Source organism: Castanea sativa, chromosome 1 (assembly GCF_040712315.1).
Source record: "Castanea sativa cultivar Marrone di Chiusa Pesio chromosome 1, ASM4071231v1".
Classification (NCBI taxonomy): domain Eukaryota; kingdom Viridiplantae; phylum Streptophyta; class Magnoliopsida; order Fagales; family Fagaceae; genus Castanea; species Castanea sativa.
Window position 1 is genome coordinate 35,023,660 of NC_134013.1, and position 20,104 is coordinate 35,043,763.

General features: G+C 36.3%; 1 protein-coding gene across 1 annotated transcript; it reads right to left on the minus strand.

The window, feature by feature from the left end:
• Positions 1 to 7,601: 7,601 nt before the first annotated feature.
• Positions 7,602 to 11,972, minus strand: LOC142613646 (putative oxidoreductase At4g09670). The gene is made up of 2 exons (XM_075786088.1): positions 11,341 to 11,972; positions 7,602 to 8,445 (listed from the first exon to the last, which is right to left on the minus strand). The coding sequence occupies exons 1-2, from the start codon at positions 11,917 to 11,919 to the stop codon at positions 7,825 to 7,827; spliced, it is 1,200 nt and encodes a 399-aa protein (XP_075642203.1). The 5' UTR covers positions 11,920 to 11,972; the 3' UTR covers positions 7,602 to 7,824.
• Positions 11,973 to 20,104: the final 8,132 nt, after the last annotated feature.

The following is a 20,104-nucleotide window of genomic DNA, read 5'->3' on the forward strand; positions in this document are numbered from 1 at the left end:
CCACCCGCTGATGATCTGAACCACCCGACCCGATTACTCCGGCGGGTGCGTTTTTTCTCCACCCGATTCCGGCGGGTCGGTTCCGGGTTGGGCACAAACCCGACCCGGACCGACCCGTGGACAGCCCTACTATTTACTTTGGATTTTTGGCCCTTAACAGTAAAAAGGTAATTCGTGCTAGGAACAACATTCTCCTAGGAGGAAGCTGAATTTCTATTTCATTTAAACCTAACATAAAACAAACCTTGATACGCGTCAATCTAGGTCTAGGCCGCGCGGATTACAAGGCACACGACTGGCTTGTGTATTTCCAGAACGACTTCTCTTATGGTAGAAGCTTGTACAAATATTAGTAATTAAATGGAAGTACAAGATGTAGGATTATTTTGTAAAACCATTCACATCTAGATATAAAATATGGGTCCGGTTAATGTATGCCCTTAGGATACACATTAAACTTTTTATTTTTAAAAATATTTTCTCGAGAATTGAAAAAACTGTCAATACTTTTTCAATTTTCGAGAAGATATTTTCAAAAGTGATTTATTATTGTGTGCCCTAAGGATACAGATTAACAAAATCCATAAAATATATCACATTTTATCTACTTTGTTTATTACTAACCTTGGCACACGCCATTTGCGCATGCGATAAAACTTTTTTTAGCTAAAAAAAAAATTATGTTTTTATTTTATATAGATATAATTTTTATTTTGAAAATCTAATCTATAAGTGAATAAAACACTTTAAAAATTAATAGGAGAGTGGTCCTATTTTTTAGGCAATATTTTAGTGGGAGTTAGAGTTACATTTTTACCAAATTGTCTTTTAATTTAATCTCTACTTAAACATAGGGGTGTAAGGGCATTTTTGAACTTAAAAATAAGAAATCCAAACAGGAAAAGCCCCTTAAATAATAGTATAGATATTATACCATTTTACAACACACCCAACATCATTTTTTTTTCTTTTGCTTATCTTTTATTTTTCTTTACAACATATTAAAATAATATATCTACACAATAAAATATATTTTTCTCTCAATCTCATTCTCTCTCTCTCTCTCTCTCTCTCTCTCTCTCTCTCTCTCTCTCTCTCTCTCAACCACTTATCACCACCTAAAACCCAGACCCAAAACCCCCAACACAGAAACGTATTCCAAACCCCAAACAAACCCCCAGCACAAAATCTCAACCCAACCATCATCAACACAACCACCTCCCAATTTAAGCATAGTTTAAACTTACAATTTAGAATATAAAGTCTTTGAGATTAGCTTGGCATCTAACACATTACAGAAGGCCAACCACGCCACCACCCCTAGTCCACCATCAACAACACAACTGCCACCAACCGATCCACCACCATGGCACCACCCCAATCTGCCACATCAAACCATGAGCTCCACGAAATCATGAGACCCATAGAGGCTTGATTCAAGGGAAGAGAGAGAGAGAGGAAAAAAGAAAGAAAGGGAAGAGATCTGCCCAAGCCACTAGACCCACGGCACCGCAACCATCTACTCACACCGCCGCAATTACCTGCCCATGCCACCGCACCACCTAACCCACGCTGTATGCTCTAAGATACACCAATGCATGGCCATTGATCCACAAAGAGAGGGAGGAAGGGATTGAATGAGAGAGAGAGAGAGAGGAGTTGAAAGACAAAAGTTAGAGAAAACAAAAAGTGAAAAAGGAAATAAAATATAAATATTTTGGTTTACAATTGTGCAACAATTGCAAATTTTTTTTGCAATTGCAAGATTTTGCAAGACCGAGTTAATGGGCTATTTTTAAGTCTTGATGCTAAAATATACCAACATATGGCATATAGAAGACCCAATGCAAATGCTCTAAATCAAGATGGTAGCACTTTTAAGTTGATTTTTTTTTTTTGGGTCAGTAAATACTTACGGTTTGGCCTAATCTCAATCAAGTCTAAGTTATTTCAAAATTGACCAATTTGATCTCTAAACCCAACTTGGCCTTTAAATCATTATTTATTTTTCTCCTTTCTCACTAGTAAATAGGAAACAAGTTGATCAATTTTGAAATAGTTTAGACCTAGTTGACATTGGCCCAAACCTCAGAGGTGTTGACGTATTTTACTCTCTTTTTTTTCTTGGGCTAAACGAGATGGAGGTAGTTCAATTAGTACATTTATACAAGTACAAAATGGAATTAAGGTTTAATCGATAATACAGCGGACACAACTATTTTCAATAATTGATAAAAGTATAAGGTTGCATGAGTTAGTAGTGGGCAAAATTTTTCCACCACACACAGTTGCACAAATTACAAGGTGTAAAATTGAGGTGTAAAATTGAGTATATCGCTAGATTTATTGAAAGCAACAATCCTAACAAAAAGTGACATCACCAACTTCTAAAGTCTGTATAGTTGAATAAGTAAGCAATTTCGTGAAATGTGGCAATAACTTATCCAATAATAGAGGCGGAGGTATTGAAGCAAAGGAAAGAAGTGGACGCAAATTTCAAAGAAACGAAAACATAAAAAAGAATAGGAAGGGTGAAAAAATCTGGAATGGTGTTTAGTAGGAGAGCGTGCAGGCAGGCACACATGGACATGGGGTTGGTGCACGTGAGTATGACCTCGAAGAAGGCCAAAACACGCGAGTTCCCTGGCGGCCCGCCCTAACACACGCATGCATGCATCATCGTGGCAAAACTATAGCCTTATGGGTCCTCAAATTTGGAGCCAAGGATCCGACATTGGTGGCCACAAGTGCCAGTGCTGGATAAGAAAACCTACACAAAACTATATACTATTACTAACAATCAAAATCCTAAAGCAATTTCCCATAAAAAAAAAAATCCAAAAGCAATAAAAGCAATCGTAACTTGCATAAAGAATTAAGCAACCGCAAATCGTTGGGCGCGTTCGGATTCAAGTTTGATTTGGTCACATTTCTAGCAGTAATTGGTGGTATTTTAGTAATTACAAATAGAATATGCCAAGAATCAAAAGATTCTACTAGGTTTGATGGAGAATTTGACACTGTGTGATATGGGGCAGGCTAAAGCCTAGGCCTAAGGCTCCTAAAAATATCCCTAGAAAAAAGGGTCCATCCCTGTTGTTAAATGTCCAAAATTTTATACAAATATACAAATTTAAATAATTCACTGTTTGATTTCAGTTAGTTTGATTGATAAAGTTTTTAATGGTTCAACAAAAGATTTGGGATTCAATCCCTGCCTATATCAAAAACTAATTAATGTCTTAATCTAATGATAAAGAGTCATCAGGAGCAGACGTTATATATTAAAACTTTCTCAAAAACACCACTTTTTATTTTTTGAGTTATGTTAGTGATATTCCAAATTTTACTTTCCGCTTACAAATTAACATATCATCAATTATTAAAAAAAAAAAGATAATAAAAACACTTGTTAATTAGATTATTGAAGTTCATCAATCACAGTTATTATCAAATCATATTGTGAACATTTTGTAGTACCTTTAGTATTTTTCTTTTTCATTTCTAACAAGAGACTTCCAAAATAGGAGTCCAATAGAAATTCAAATTTAGCCCAATTGAAACCATAAAATATTTCCAAAAAAGAATGTTGCAAATGGGTTAGATCATCAATGATGTCCAATCTCTCCTAATTGTTTGAAGACTTTAATTTTTGTAAATTAATCTCCTACAAAGCAACACATCAAATAATAACTCTCTCTCTCTCTCTCTCTCTCTCTCTCTCTCTCTCTCTCTCTCTCTCTCTCTCATAAAAAGAAGACATAAAATTAAAATTTTAGATTACAGCTGTACTTAACTATGCATCGTCTTTTATCCAAGTTAAAGTAATTTTCTTTTCTTTTTTTAAATAACTTCTTTTTGATAAATTTTATTCTTCAACTATAATAACCGATCTTATATATGAAATTAACCTTAGTTTATTTAGTACTAGTCATCAATTTATGAATTTAATGCATCAAATTATTCTTAATTTAATTAATATTAACTAAGTTTATCTAGTTAATGTTTACGTATAAAATGTTCTACATAAATTTTTCACCTTAGGCCCCAAATTATGTTGGGCCAACCCTGGGAATATTTGCTAATTTCCAAAATATAAAGGAGGAAATTTCTTGATTTCAAAGTTTATGAGGGAAATTGTAAACTACCCCAAAGGCCTAAACATAAAAGGGAAAGTGCTTAGGAATTAGTTGGGATGTTTTAGTTATTACGCAATGGACTATTTCAAGAATAAAAAAATTTTGTTATTTTTAATAGAGAAGTTGATAGTAGGGGCTATCTGCTCGTTTACAATATATGAGGGGGGAAATTCCTCAATTTTAAAGTCTAGGGGGGAATTGTAACCTACCCCAAATATAAAAGGGGGGGATCCCTTTTTTCCTGTTTAAAATTTTCATCAATGAATTATACATTCTCATTCTTATTAACAAGCATGTCAAATCTCATTTTAGTATAATGTTATATATTATTTGATTCATAAATTCACTTTTATGCATAATTTTTTTTAAAAAAAAACTAACTTGAAATTTAAACTTTTTCTACATATGAGTTAGTTATTAATCTTTGATCAAAAAGATATTTGCAAGTGTGAAAGATATAAGGAAATAATTTAATCCAAATGAGGGTTTGTCAAAAAACAAAACATTCAATAGAAAGTTATTACATGGTGTAACGTTGACAAAAGTTACACTAGATCTAGATATAATTTGAACCCAACCCATACGTGTGTGTGGTGTAGGCATGTATGTGTGTCATGTCTGTATGAGTTGGACAAGTGATAGCGGCCACATGACTATAAAAATTTCACCGAACATGCATGAAGGCCTCACTCAATAAGTATTTGTAAGTAAGATTGTAGACGCCTCATTTTGCAATCCGTTCCTTAATCTAAAACCAAGGGTAAAAGAGAAATTTCATAACATAAGGGTACAAATGTCATTTTGACTATTAGATGACCAAAATGCCAATTTCAAGGGAAAATCATAACTCCTAACAATCGAACAAATAGATTAAGGGATCAGGCCACATCAAGTTTTAGCAGGCAAAATGTATTCTTTAACTTAGGGTTAACTATACATGATTATAATTAGTAGATTATGATTTGTTCTCACCTAATTAATTAGATGTCAAAATCTCATTAGCTTAAGCTTAAAGTGAAGAGAGTACTTACATGCATAGGACAATTTTCATAGATAGTTATGTTTATAAATAAGTTGATATATCTTCTAAAAATAGATGATTAATTAAAAAAATTTAAAAAGATGATTGCAAAAAAAAAAAAAACTTATTGCAAACTACACCTCTAAAGTTTTGGAGTGTTTGGATCTTACCCCTTGAAATTTCATAATTTGAATTTTACCACCTAAAGTTTTACTTTGTTAACAGTAGTAACCATTCCATCTATATTTTCTGTTAAGTGCAACATAAGTTTGCCATGCGTGTTTAATTCATCTAATAAAATGATGCCACATCATATTTATTATGTTATGTCATTTTTAATTTTTTTTTAGGCTACAAAAATGATGTGGTATCATTTTATTGGATAAACTAAACGTGCGTCGCGTGGCAAGTTTTTGTGGCACTTAATGGAAAATATGATGGAGTGATTGATGATGCAAACAAAATAGAACTTCAAGGAGTAAAATCCAAATTTTGAAATTTCATGATGTAAAATCCAAACACCCCCAAACTTTAGAGGTATAGTTTTCTATTTAGCTTTTTAATTTTTTGCAATCATGTTCATATGAGATTATCAAAACATGAACTTGCAACTATAGATTAGGGTTTCAAATATGCTTTTTAAATGCTCACATGAACAGTTTGCTTTCTATGACATATTTAGAATGTTGTATTATGCTTGTATATTTGCATGACATGAATCCATGGCCATTAATTCCTAGAAGACTAACTTCAGTTGAGCAAAACGAGTGCCCATTCCCTTCCCATATCTGTAATGTAACTTCTAAACTTATATCAATGGTTTTAGTCCATGCTTATCCATGTAATTTACATTTTGGTAAAATGTAACTAGGAACCAAACCAATGTTTTTTTTTTTTTTTAGATTGTATCTAGGAAACAAAGTTATGTAATTTTTCTTTTTATAATCTAGAATAATGTAAATTCAAATTTATTTATGAAGTAAATACTATTTTTTGTTTTTTAGGTTTTTTTAATGTTTAATAAAAAAAATGTCGACTCCAATATAAAATCTTTGGTCTAAGAGGGACAACATCATCACTCGAGCCACCATTATGAGGAACAATATTTCATGAGACCCCCCCCCTCCCCGCCCGCTCGGCCGCCCCCAACCCAACACCCAAGACCAAGGTAACAATTTCTCACCATGGTAACTCTGTTGGGGTTATCAATGGCTAATCTTTAATTATGATTTAATGGTCATTTGTGTCATATGTTTATACATGTTTTTTTATAGTCATAGCCGGCTCGATATGGTTTGGGTTCTAAGGCAATAAATTTAAGTACGGTCTTCTATATTTAAATATAAAAATGAATAATTTGTTTGATATTAACCAAATTAAGGTTAATTTAATGAATTAAATACATAACTTGATGGATTAAATACATTTGCAACACTTTTTTTTTTCAAACAGTTTAGGTTTCAATTGGGTTGAATTTCTATTAGTCTAATATTTTGGAGGCCTTATTAAATGAGTGAAAAATAGTTCACAACCATTTTTAAAAAATAAAAATAAAAACTAATTATTATCATAAAGTTTTGGATTTTTCTTTTTAATAATGAGGGCCGGGGTGAGGGCTGTTTTGTAATAGGGGCCTTAGGCCTAGGCTTTGGGCCTACCTTGTTTACAAATTTCTATAAGATGTCAATTTCTGTATGCTAATGCATGGTTTTAATTTTTGCTTATGCATGCTCACTTTGAAATTGGAAACCATGGCAATAGTAGACATGGACGGTCTTTTCTTACCACCCCACCACCCGGTATCAACTTCAAACCTTTCAAATTAATGCGTTAACAAACAAACCATAGGTACATAATGTTCTAACCCGAGTACTTTCTACTTCATGTAGAGGGTCAATTAGATTATTAGAACCTTGCACTAGGTCGGTGCCTTTGTAGCTTGCATAGCATGATCATATGTGTCTGGCAGTTGGTTGTAATTGGATGAGGCTTAAAAAATTACTTTAAATTAAAATACATCTATCACATTTCACATTGAAACAGGTAAAGGGTTAAAATTCAGAATTCAGACTACTACCATTAAGAGATTACTGATTAGTGTCGAACAATATGTAATGAACTCAAATGTTTTCAAGCATTTTCATGATGGTTTGGATCACTCTTAAGCTTTCTTTCAAACTCGACTTCACACAATCCAGAGCTGTTCCAGAATGATTTTCATATAATGCCCAATTCGGTAATGGAAAATTTTAAGAGAACATGTTTTGGGGAAATGCTCATCTTCGTGGTTTAATTCGCCTATATTTGGTGCCTTGGCTTTGCGCTCATGACTCGGTATATCATGCTTCTGTGAAGCAGTCAATGAATGCATCTCAGTCCAACCGTACTAACAAGTAACAAGGCATTCCAATTAAGTTTCCACTTGTTCATATGTATGCTAATTTGGTGTAAAACAAACTACTATAACTTAGGCTTCCAATTCACAATCAAATCTTGAAAGCACTGCATACCAGGCTTTGCATATCAATACAAACAAGCATACATCAGAATACATAAATATAAATATGCATGTGTCAAGTCGATACCAGAATGACAATGCCTTATTTGACATGCAATAAACAGCAATACAGTTCAATGAGAAACCAAAGTATCAAGACATTTCAATTAATTCCCGACCTCTACAGGCTCAAAGCCTTTTTGAATTGATGCCTTGACTGCATCTAATACTAGCTGTGTTTTCCTACTGATGGTTGGCCACTTCTGCTCAGGTTTCGAACCCTTTGCTTTAATAGCTTCTACCAAACTAGCAAATTCCTTCACCATGTGAACCTCCTGAGGAAGATCTGTGGTGACAGTGTGCTTACTTGGCGGCGTTGCCCATCCTGACACAAGTTCATCAAACCAGCACTCAGTACCCGCAGAAAAAGAAGCCTCCTTTTCTTGAAAAGGGATGACAAAATCATGAAGATGTAAAGTTCCCTTCGTCCCAATAGCAGTTGTATCCATGGTCAAATGTGACAAGAAAGAGCAGTGAAAGGTGGCTACTTTCCCATCATCCCAGTGTAGTGAAGCACCACAAGATAAAATCACTCCTGCATCATTTAATATTGCTCCATGCAAGGCTATTACTGTTTTAGGCAACTCATAGTCAGCAACCCACAGGATTGACCTTATGCAATACCATCCAGCATCTCCAAGAGCACCATGCGCATCAAGATCTGGCTTGATGCGAATGTCATTCTTAAGAAAATCGGGATCAGCAGCAAATGTAAAGATGGATTGTATCTGCAGATCCAAGACCGATTGTCTCAGAAAACTATAAAAAAATAATAATAATAATAATAAAATAAAAAATAAAATAAAAAACTTCAAAAATGAAATTATTTATCAGCAGCTGACATTAATGCCTTAACCCTGATTATTTTCCACCTACATTGAACAGGAACTTCAGAATGGGAGCCACCCATAACCATATCAAATACACTAGTTCTCAGATGCTTCCTAAAAATGCATGCAGAACTTCATGAAGCATCTGAAATTTGAAAGTAACTAATTGACTTCAAAAACATGCCCGTACTTCTTTGACAAATATCAGATGTGCCCTTAACACTAGGATCTGACCTTTTAACGAATATATAAGAAATATTATTGTATGTAAATACCAAAAATAAAAAGGGACTTTATAACGTGTTGTAACTCATTTATAAAATGTATCAATTAGGGATGGCATAAATTATTACATTAATTAGACAGATATCTATTATAAGCCACATAGAATCACCATGCCAAAAGCCTTGTAATTCAACTGACAACTCCTAGTGTTTTCAATTGAGACATCCAGAGTTCAACCACCCCCCCCCCCCCCACCTCCACCCCAGGCGGTTGTAACTATTGAATTTATCAAAAATAGCCACATAGAATCACTATTATATTTACCATATCATTTAGACAAATTCATTACAATTTTTTTTTATTCTCCAATACCTTTTTTTTTTTTATTATTTAATCCTATACTCTTACTTGTATTAAACATGATTACTTAAAAGGAGTAATCAGTGAAATGAGCAGTAGAAATCAGGTTAAAAATTCTTATAGACACATTGCATCATCAAGGCGGCCATAAAATTCAATCTCATGCATTAAAGGACCAGGAACTCACTGAGTCATCTTATCCAACATCTAAACCAATTCCCTGCTACTCTATGTCAGATTTTCCCTTCTACACAGGATAAAGGTAGAAAACTTTGCAGAAGCCTCAACACCAAAGGTTCAATCAAAATATATATATTCAAGACTTTTTAAGATAACTAGAAACAAGTTTTCCAAGTTTTAGTTCTACAATTTCATTAGCAGACAAGATTGCCTACAAATTGCACGCACACCCATTTTGATGATGGTAAGAGTGGTAGTAGAGTTGGAAGCTATAAAAGAGAACCAAAGCTATGCTCCACACAATGAAGGCCATACATAGCATTAACTCTCTTCAGGGACATCAGTGCTTTTTGAAACTAATAATCATTAAAGACACCAAGGGGGTGGAATCCAAGTACAAGCCAAGCAAAAGCAGAGTCTAGCTTGTTCTGTTGCTTGCTTATTCATTAGTGCATATTCGCACATGCCTGAGCATGTATCAAAGTCGGTTTTCACACACACACGCACACACACACAGAGGGGGGTGGAAATTGCAGTGAAGTCAGTTAAAAGAATGAAATTAACTCATCTTAGGTCATCTCGCATCTAAGACTTCCTCTAGGAATTTACATATATATAATAAAATAAAAAATTCGTATAGGTATTCATTAGTGTCTTCATAAATATATCTAGCCCCAAAACCCCTGGAGAACCCCACGCATCAAAAAACGAGAAGACCTAAAACTCCCCTTGCAGTGAGAGGAAGAATCCATATGTCCTGTGAATTTATTATGGCAAGCCCACTAGCACAAGGCCACAAGCAAGACCTCCAAAATTTCCACACCTTGACACTGCAATACTGCATAATTAACTGCAGAAACCTTAACATCTGAATGTGAACATAAGTTAAAGCTTGTACAATTGTATATTCTATTTATCTACTTTTTTCCCCCTTTTTATTGATAAGTTTATACTGAGTTTTGACCTCGTTGTTAACTCAACTTTTCATAAACCTACTATAATTAACCACACTCTAGACATTCATGTAGCAAAAATTCAACAACAACAATAAATAAATAAACATCGGCAACCTAGGGTTTCTTAGAACCAGCAACAAGGATAGAAAACCTAAGAATCAACACCAAGATTGGCTAGATTCAGCCTTGACGATGGTGTTTGGGCTGCTATTGAGATCAATATGTGGACGGATATGGTTGGCGTTTTGTGGTGGTTTCACAACTTAGGGTGGTGAAAAGAGGGGTTTGGGGTCACAGTTTTTGGGTTGTTCAGGGCTAGTTTACTGGTTCAGGGTTAGGCTCTGAGACCATATTGATGTATCAAAAATTCGACAAGAACAGAAATTAAAATAAAAATCAGTTGCTTGGAATCAGCATCCAGCAAGATAATAAAAATATTATATTAAAAAAAAAACCTAAGAATCAACACTTAGGATTGGCCGGAGTTAGCACCAATTCATAAAGAAAAATTCTCTCAATCCTATATTATTAATCAAATTCAACATGTCCCAGAATGTTCCCTTGAAGTAAAACTTCCAGGATTACAACACATAAGGAAAGACTAAATAAAATCAAGGAACAATAGTAGCGACCATCCCCAATAATTTATTTTATTTTTTTATTTTTTATTTCACTCACCTTCCCTCTAGTTTAGAATAAGATACTCACCTCCTCTGAAATGCAAACTATTTAAGAAAAAGCTTTTTAAAAATCTCGAAAAAAAAACTTTTAAAATCCCAAATTTCCTATTAGAGAGGGTGTGGAACACAATTTAAGTGGAAGGTTAACATATAGTTTGCATTTTAGAGAGAGGTGAGGTGTGTCTTATTCTAAACTATAGAGAGGGTTGAGTGTAACTAATAACGGAAAAACTAACTTCATAACTGCAATTTTCCTGTAGAAATTACACTAACTTTAGAAGAAAAAAAAAATTCAAAAAAACAAAAATGTAGCATTAAATTTAATTCATTAACAACAATGCATGAAATGAATGAAAAAATAAATAAAGAAATCAAAAGCAATACATACATACCGATTTGAGCTGACCGAAACGCTGGGTATCAGAGAGGAATTCCTTCATCTTGGCAGTCCGAGGGTTATGCATCCACATGGTACCGTCCATGAACTGCACCCCATTGGATTCACAAGCCTCGACGATGGCATCGAACTCGAGGGCGTTGAGAGCCACAGGCTTCTCCAGCAGCAAATGCTTCTTCTTCTGGGCGGCGAGCACGGCCCACCGGACGTGAAGGCTAGTCGGTAAGGGGACGTACACGGCGTCAACGTTTGGGTCGTCGAGTAGTGCCTCGTAGGACCCGTAGATCTTCGCATCGGAAGGGAAGTTGTTTTCGGCAGCGAATCGAGCGGCCTTTTCGTGGGACCGACTGCCTACGGCGGCGAGCTTGGCGTTGGGAGCGAGATTGATTGCACGCGATACCTTGCGAGCTATCTCGGCGCAGCCTATGATTCCGAATCGTATAGCACTGTCGGCCATTTTGGGAGAGACGATGGTGGGTTGACTTGATTTTAGGAGCGGAGACCGGAGAGTGTGGAGACTGGAGAGCGTGGAGAGTAAGGGAATGAAATGAAATGTCTGATAGTTAGTGGGCATTCCTTCATTTCATTTTATATTAGTACTCACTGTCCTGTGGTTGGATTTGATGTGCTATTATTGAACGCTAGCCTTTTCATTTGTTACTATGATTTTACTAAAGCGTGTCCTAAAGGCAGAATAGTATATAATTTTTTTCTAAAAATAGGTGGCTTAATGAGGTGGCAAATTTTTTTTTTTTTAATATGAAGTAGTTTTTTTTTTTTTTTTTTTTTTTTTTTTTTTTTTTTTTTTTTATAGGTCTCAAAGGAACACTCTGAGCTTACCATGTGTCTACTCATGTGGAGGTGTCATTGTCTTTGATGGGCACGTTAGAGAGGTTAGGTACACGGGAACGTTAGAGAGGTTAGGTACACGATTCGTTATATGGTGCCACGTCCATTTTCATACATAACTAGGGAAACTTAGGAGTGATTAACATTAAGCGTAGGGGTATCAATTCGTGTTAGCGGGCATTGACTTATAAGATAGTATTTGTACCAGATATTTGTACCAGATAGTACCTACCAAATAAGATAAATTATACAGACCACGTGGTGAATTATGTTACTTATCCACTATTCCACTAAAAGACTCACTTATTTAAAATTACTGAGTCAATAATTAATTTTTTTTTTAATTTTTTTTTTTGATTCAACAATTTTAATGAGAGTCTTTTAGTAAAATGGTAACGTAGGTACAAGTATGAGAAAAAAATTGTAAAAAATTCTTCACACAACTTGGCCAAAATGGTAAAAAAAAAAAAAAAAATTGCATGACTTGATTTTGTTGGATAAAAAAATTAAAAAAAAGGAAAGAAAGAAGCGAGCGTGTGTGAGTACGAAGGTGGTAGTTATTTATTTTATTATTATTACTAGATTTTAAAAAAAAAGAAGAAGCACTGTCTAGTAATAAAAGAGGAAAAAGAAGGGCATTTGTGTACTTGAATAGTCGACGGCGATATCCAAAGCTAGCATTTACAGCCAGCAGCAAAGGAAACCGCAAAATTGTGAGTCTCTCTCTCTCTCTATCTCTCTGTAGCACACAGATATTGATAGCGGGTTTGACTTGATTTTAGGAGCGGAGACCGGAGAGTGTGGAGACTGGAGAACGTGGAGAGTAAGGGAATGAAATGAAATGTCTGATAGTTAGTGGGCATTCCTTCATTTCATTTTATATTAGTACTCACTGTCCTGTGGTTGGATTTGATGTGCTATTATTGAACGCTAGCCTTTTCATTTGTTACTATGATTTTACTAAAGCGTGTCCTAAAGGCAGAATAGTATATAATTTTTTTCTAAAAATAGGTGGCTTAATGTATGCTCAATGGCAAATTTTATTTTTTTAATATGGAGTAGTTTTTTTTTTTTTTTTTTTTTTTTATAGGTCTCAAAGGAACACTCTGAGCTTACCATGTGTCTACTCATGTGGAGGTGTCATTGTCTTTGATGGGCACGTTAGAGAGGTTAGGTACACGGGCACGTTAGAGAGGTTAGGTACACGATTCGTTATATGGTGCCACGTCCATTTTCATACATAACTAGGGAAACTTAGGAGTGATTAACATTAAGCGTAGGGGTATCAATTCGTATTAGCGGGCATTGACTTATAAGATAGTATTTGTACCAGATATTTGTACCAGATAGTACCTACCAAATAAGATAAATTATACAGACCACGTGGTGAATTATGTTACTTATCCACTATTCCACTAAAAGACTCACTTATTTAAAATTACTGAGTCAATAATTAATTTTTGTTTTAATTTTTTTTTTGATTCAACAATTTTAATGAGAGTCTTTTAGTAAAATGGTAACGTAGGTACAAGTATGAGAAAAAAATTGTAAAAAATTCTTCACACAACTTGGCCAAAATGGTAAAAAAAAAAAAAAAAATTGCATGACTTGATTTTGTTGGATAAAAAAATTAAAAAAAAGGAAAGAAAGAAGCGAGCGTGTGTGAGTACGAAGGTGGTAGTTATTTATTTTATTATTATTACTAGATTTTAAAAAAAAAGAAGAAGCACTGTCTAGTAATAAAAGAGGAAAAAGAAGGGCATTTGTGTACTTGAATAGTCGACGGCGATATCCAAAGCTAGCATTTACAACGGCGAAGAAAGGAAACCGCAAAATTGTGAGTCTCTCTCTCTCTATCTCTCTGTAGCACACAGATATTGATAGCGGGTTTGACTTGATTTTAGGAGCGGAGACCGGAGAGTGTGGAGACTGGAGAGCGTGGAGAGTAAGGGAATGAAATGAAATGTCTGACAGTTAGTGGGCATTCATTCATTTCATTTTATATTAGTACTCACTGTCCTGTTGTTGGATTTGATGTGCTATTATTGAACGCTAGCCTTATCATTTGTTATTATAATTTTAGTAAATCGTGTCCTAAGCCACACAATAGTTTATAACTTTAAAAAAAAACATTTATTAAAAATTAAAAAAATTATAAAATTTTTTTAATTTTTGATAAATTTTTTTTAAAAAAATAGATGGTTTAATACATGTCTAATAACAATTTTTTTTTTTGTTTTTCTTAATATAAGGTAGTTTTTTATTTTATTATTTTTTTTATAGGTCTTAAAGGAACCCTCTGAGCTTTCCATGCGTCTGCTCATGTGGAGGTGTCATTGTGTTTGATGAGCACGTTAGAGAGGTTAGGTACACGATTCGTTATATGGTGCCACATCTGTTTTCATAACATAAATAGGGAAACTTAGGAGTGATTAACATTAAGTGTAGGGGTATCAATTCGTGTTAGCATGTCCTGTGCATATATATGTTATGTTGAGGTAAGGATATTCGGGTAAATAGCTTAAGCCGAGCATGGATCATTTAATAATCATGTCATGACTCTTCAATCCTAACACTACTTGTTAATGAAGTTGGTTAACATGACATGCTCCACTTGACACACTTAATAAACAGGCAGTGTGACACAATCCATTTCAACCCGCTTAAAATTAAATAGGTTAGGTTATACACTTTATCAATTTAACTTGCTTCAAAAAAGTAATTCATCTCAACATGTTTGACTTGATTAATATCGTTTTAAATATAATAAACAAAAATTTTAATATAAACTTGTAAAATCAAAATACCAATTAAACATATCATTTGAAAGTTAATAATAACATCAAATACTTAAAACATATAGTCCAAAAGTTCATGGTGAAGGGTTTAGAGATTTAAGGTAACAATTATATCCCTTATAAGTTTTTGTAATTATTAGCTTTTCTTTTTAAGTTAAAAATATAGGTTGTATATATTATATAAAGGTATTTGAAAAATCTGATATAAAATGAATATTTATTTGTTATACAGGTTAAACAAGTCATTTTGTATTGACACGAATAAATTATAGTGTTAAACATGTTGATGATGCAAAGAAAATCAGTAGGCTGGATGCTTCGGACTTGGATGGATCACTTGCTCTTTCAATGGCCTGAAAAAGAAAGGAAAGCGATTAAAGGTGACCGAGGCTGCTGGCCAAGAACCCTCTGATGGCGAAGTTAGTTTTCTCTCTATATTTTTGGAGTTCCAACTTTTTGGGAGCAGTCAAAACGTACCTTTGCTTTGTCTGAATAAGCATTTATATAGTGTTCTAATAGACTGTTATCGCAATTAAAACCTCCCCTGGATTCAAGGAGGTGCAAGGATTTTAACATAACTTCCATAACCATTTAGGAGTTATGTATTTCTTTCACAACGGATACCTGGCAGTTACGCGTGAAATAAGGAATTGTCACATTATACTCGGAGATTTTCCTAAGTATGATACCCTCGTCCTAGTATTCCCTTGTCGAGTGTACTTAGCACATGAATGGGGGCCATTCCGTCCAACGGACGAATTTCTTCAGGACGAGCTTGTCGATACTCTGGACGAATGCCTCATTCCCTGGTCACGCAGACCTCATCCAAGGCTCTTCCTCTTTGGACGAGGTAGTTATAGGTAAGGCTTTCAAGGGTGTTTGCAGTTCACGCTGGGTCACGGACGACCTCTATGGACGACTTCAAGATAGTCAAAATCAGTACCCTATCAGTTGGCCCCTCGTCCAAGGGTCGTCTAAAGCTTTTGGATTTCGGACACATGTCTCATTAGGTCACCCCACGTGTCTCGATCTAGATGGTGGGGTTCCAATGGCTCCAGATTGTGCCACGTGTCATTATTATATGGGTTAACCGTTGTGTCGGTTTGAGTTTTCGAGGAAGTTGCCATGTGGTTCTTCCTGATTAAGCACTTCGTTCCAGGTTTCATTTTTCAACGCCTATAAATAATGGATTTCCTCCCATACCCTCTCCATTTTTCAAATTTTCTTGTTTGACATTTCTCGTCCATCACCTCGTCTAGAAGTATTCCAGCGTCCCTAGTTTTCCTTCGTCTAAAGCCAGGTATTTTCTCTACACTCATCTTTAGGCTTCCCTTAAATTTCCACAATGTCAGAAGTTTTTTCTTCGTCTAGTAATAGTGTTGATAGAGAGATAGACGAATACCACAACTCAACTAGTTACAGTGGTTCTAGTAGTGATTGCAGTAGAAGTGGGAGTAATACCACAGACTAGTACGTTTCTGGGGTTCTTGGGGTTCCCCTAGAAGTCTTCCAAGAGGAATTCAGGACGAGAGTGGCATCTGGGTCTGGGGCTGGTCCCTCCTGTGCGCCCTCGTCCATTCAAAAGGACAAGGTTGAGACCATATACAGCTGTGCTGTAGGGGTTCTTGTTAGGACAGATGAGAGGAAATTAGCGTCTCTTAGGAGCTGGTATCAAATTCTAGATGAGCTAAATCCTAGGTTGGCCGTCCGTGATGAGTGGTGTTACCAACCTCACTTTGGCATTGGAGTTTATGAAGCCTATCTTCTAGGAGGTCTTAGGTTGCCTCTCAATGCTTTTGCTAGGGAGTTGCTCACTAGATTAGGTTTAGGGCTGTGTCAGTTTAATCCCAATGCATGGAGACTAATCATTTCTATACAAATTTTGTGGAGAGAGGTTTTTGAAGGGGATTGTCCTCTTACCGTGGACGAATTCCTTTTCTACTACAAACCCTCTGAAATTAGCCAATCCCGTGGCTTTTATCAGTTTACAGCCAGGAGAAGAGATTGTAGGATTATAAAATCGTTGGTTACATCGGATAGGAGTTGGAAGACAGAGTTTTTCTTCGTCTCAGGTTTTTGGGCCGGGCACCCTGTTGAGGTGAGCAGGGATCCATTTGCCCCATATACAGGAAGGTTAGGGAACCTTCGTCCTGAAGGTATGCTTATCACTATTGTAACATTACCCTTATCACATGTCTTTCTATACTAACTAAGCTCATCGTCCTTACTGCAGGTGTTAGAAGGCCGTCTTTGAACAAGTTTTATTTGGGACGTGTTCAAAAGGCTCGTCTTCATCTAGAGAGGGATTTCCATTCTTTGGTTACCCTTCAACGTCTTGCGACTTGGGGACTTGGCCCAGAACCTTCTCCAAAAGCCCTAGCTCACGAACAATTCGTCGACGTAAGTTCTTGTCTTGGGATTTTGTTCGTCTTGCCATCAACTTAATCATATCGTCATAGGCACATATGTTGATTTATTCATCTATTTTCTGCAGGGATGGCAACCATGAAGGAGAACAAAGGTAAGGGAGTTGTGGACAAGCCCACTAGGCAAGACGTTGAAACTAGGGCTCGTCCTGCTGTTGGTGACAAAAGAAGCCTGTCAAAGGCTATTAATCTTGAAAACCTCCCCAGTCGTCTAAAGGAGAAGAGAGCGAAGCATAGGAGGTTGTCCAAGCCTGGGGTCGTCCCTTTTGCTGTCCCTATTCCTCCATCTCAATCGCCGTCCATCCAAATTCTTGACGTGGAGTTGTCTGAGCCTACCCACACTCTTCCGTCTAAAACTAGTGTCCCTACCTCGTCCCAGCCTTTTGTTGAAGTTGCGTTAAACCTTCTTGAGAGTGAGGATTTGGCTTAGGAGAGGTTTGAAAAGGCAATTTCTGGCGAGGACGTGGCTGCGTGTTATAACATGTCCTTGAGAGATTTTGAACACTCAAGTGTCTGTGGCCTTTTCAAGGTAATTAGCATAAACTTCTTTTCGTTTTTTTTTTTAATACCTTCCTCGTCATACGCTTATTTGCTTTGCTTGATACGAAAACTCGTAATTGCTTATGCAGGCTATGTCAAAGTTCATAGCCGCGTCCAGATAGACTACTGAGCTGGATAAAACGAGGCTTTTATTGGAGAGGAGGATACAGGAAGTCAGGGACAACTGCAAAGGCTGGGCTGAAACAGCGGCTAAGGCTAAGGACGAGGCCAAGGGTTTGCTGAACCTCGTCGAGGAGCTAAAAGCTAACATAGTGGAGAAAGACACTCATCTTGACCACTTTCAAAGGAAGACTGACGAGTTAAGCAACTCTCTTGAGAAGGCTAAGGAAGATGCTGTGGAGGAATTTAAGGCCTCGAAGCAATTAACCGACCTTCTGGACGCCAACTATGCTGCTGGATTTGAAGATTTTCGCATGGAGGCGAAGGAGAAGTTTCCAAAGGTTGATTTTAGCTCTATCGTCCTTCAATTAGGGGGTGCTGCTAGTTCTTTTCTTCAGACTAGCCCTGAAGATGTCAATATTGAAAACGATGCCTCGACCAAGCCTGCCCAGGACAACCCCAATGCCTGATGCCCTCGCTACCCGAAGATTTTATTTGTTCAAAGTGTTCCCTTTTTTTTTTTTTCTTTTTTTCTTTTTTTTAAAATTTATTAGAGCACAATTACCTCGTCTAGAGTACTTTTGATGAGTTTATTAACAATTGCCTTTTAAGGCTTATTTCATAAGGGTTTTTGGACAGTGATTGTCTACCCTTTAATTTCTAATGAATGTTTATTTTCATCTATTATTGTTGTTTCATGGACGAGTTTATATATTATTTTTATCATTTATGCTATTGTTCTAAGTGTTGAACGATCGCCCAAGTGATTTCCTCGTGGACGACCCACTTAGGACGATAATGATGATTGCGTTGCTTTTGTTTGTCCTTTAGGCGATTATTACTCGTCTTCCCGCAAGAAGTTTATTATGTTTTACTCGTCCCAATACATTGAGGCGTCTTGACTAGCTTCTCGTCTTTGGAATGTCATGCCTTAGCGTCTGCCTTCTTTCTTAGACGAGTAGGCCTTGGCTTTTTCTTTTTGCTTTATCCTTATTTAGAGGAAAGCATTTTTGCCTTATCCTTATTTAAAGGAAAGCTTGGACGAGTATGCCTTAGCTTATTTCTCTTTGCTTTATCATTATTTAAAGGAAAGGTTGGACGAGTATTTCTGCGTCCAAAGATTTCTATTCGTCTTAGGCTTTTGCCCCTTCTATGGGCATTGTTATGGAAACTAGATTTATGCATCAAATACATAAGAAATCCAAACCATATTATTACATGAACATTGTTCACAAACGTGGCACATGCTTATAAGCTAGTACCTTATTAAAATACTTAAGAAGAGTACATAACCTCGTCTTTCATAAGTTGGTCTACAAGCGGTGCAAAAGTTTAAGAACTAGTGCACTTTTTATTCTTAACACACCATAATAGTAGTAAGAACACAACAATAAGTATAAGTGAACATAGGTTATAGCTGTAACTTTGTTATTGACTTCCCTCGTCCCTGCTTGTTACTGATAGTACCTCCTTAGGTGTTCCACATTCTAGGGATGCTCTAATTTCCGTCCGTCTAGAGCTTCCAGGTAGTAAGACCCCTGCCTCTTGCAGTTGATTACCCTGTATGGTCCTTCCCAATTAGGTCCCAATTTTTCATGAGCTGGGTTCCTGGTTGCCAAGGAGACTCTTTTAAGAACAAGGTCCCCAACACTGAACCGTCTGGGTTTTACCATGGCATTATGCTGCTTGGCCATAAGGTTCTTGTATCTTGCTGTCCTTTGCTCCGCGTCCATTCTTATCTCGTCGATAAGATCGAGGTCAAGACGGAGTTGCTCTACGTTCTCTCTTTCCTGATACTTCATCACTCGGTGATTAGCCATATGGACTTCTGCCGGTATAACGGCTTCACTTCCGTAGTTTAACTTAAAGGGGGTTTTTCCTGTTGGGGTTCATACAGTAGTCCTGTAGGCCCAAAGAACACCTGGTAGCTCGTCTGGCCAAATCTTTTTTGCCTCCTCGAGCCGAGTCTTGATAATTTTTAGCAAGGACCGGTTCGCTACTTCTGCCTGTCCATTTGCCTGTGGAT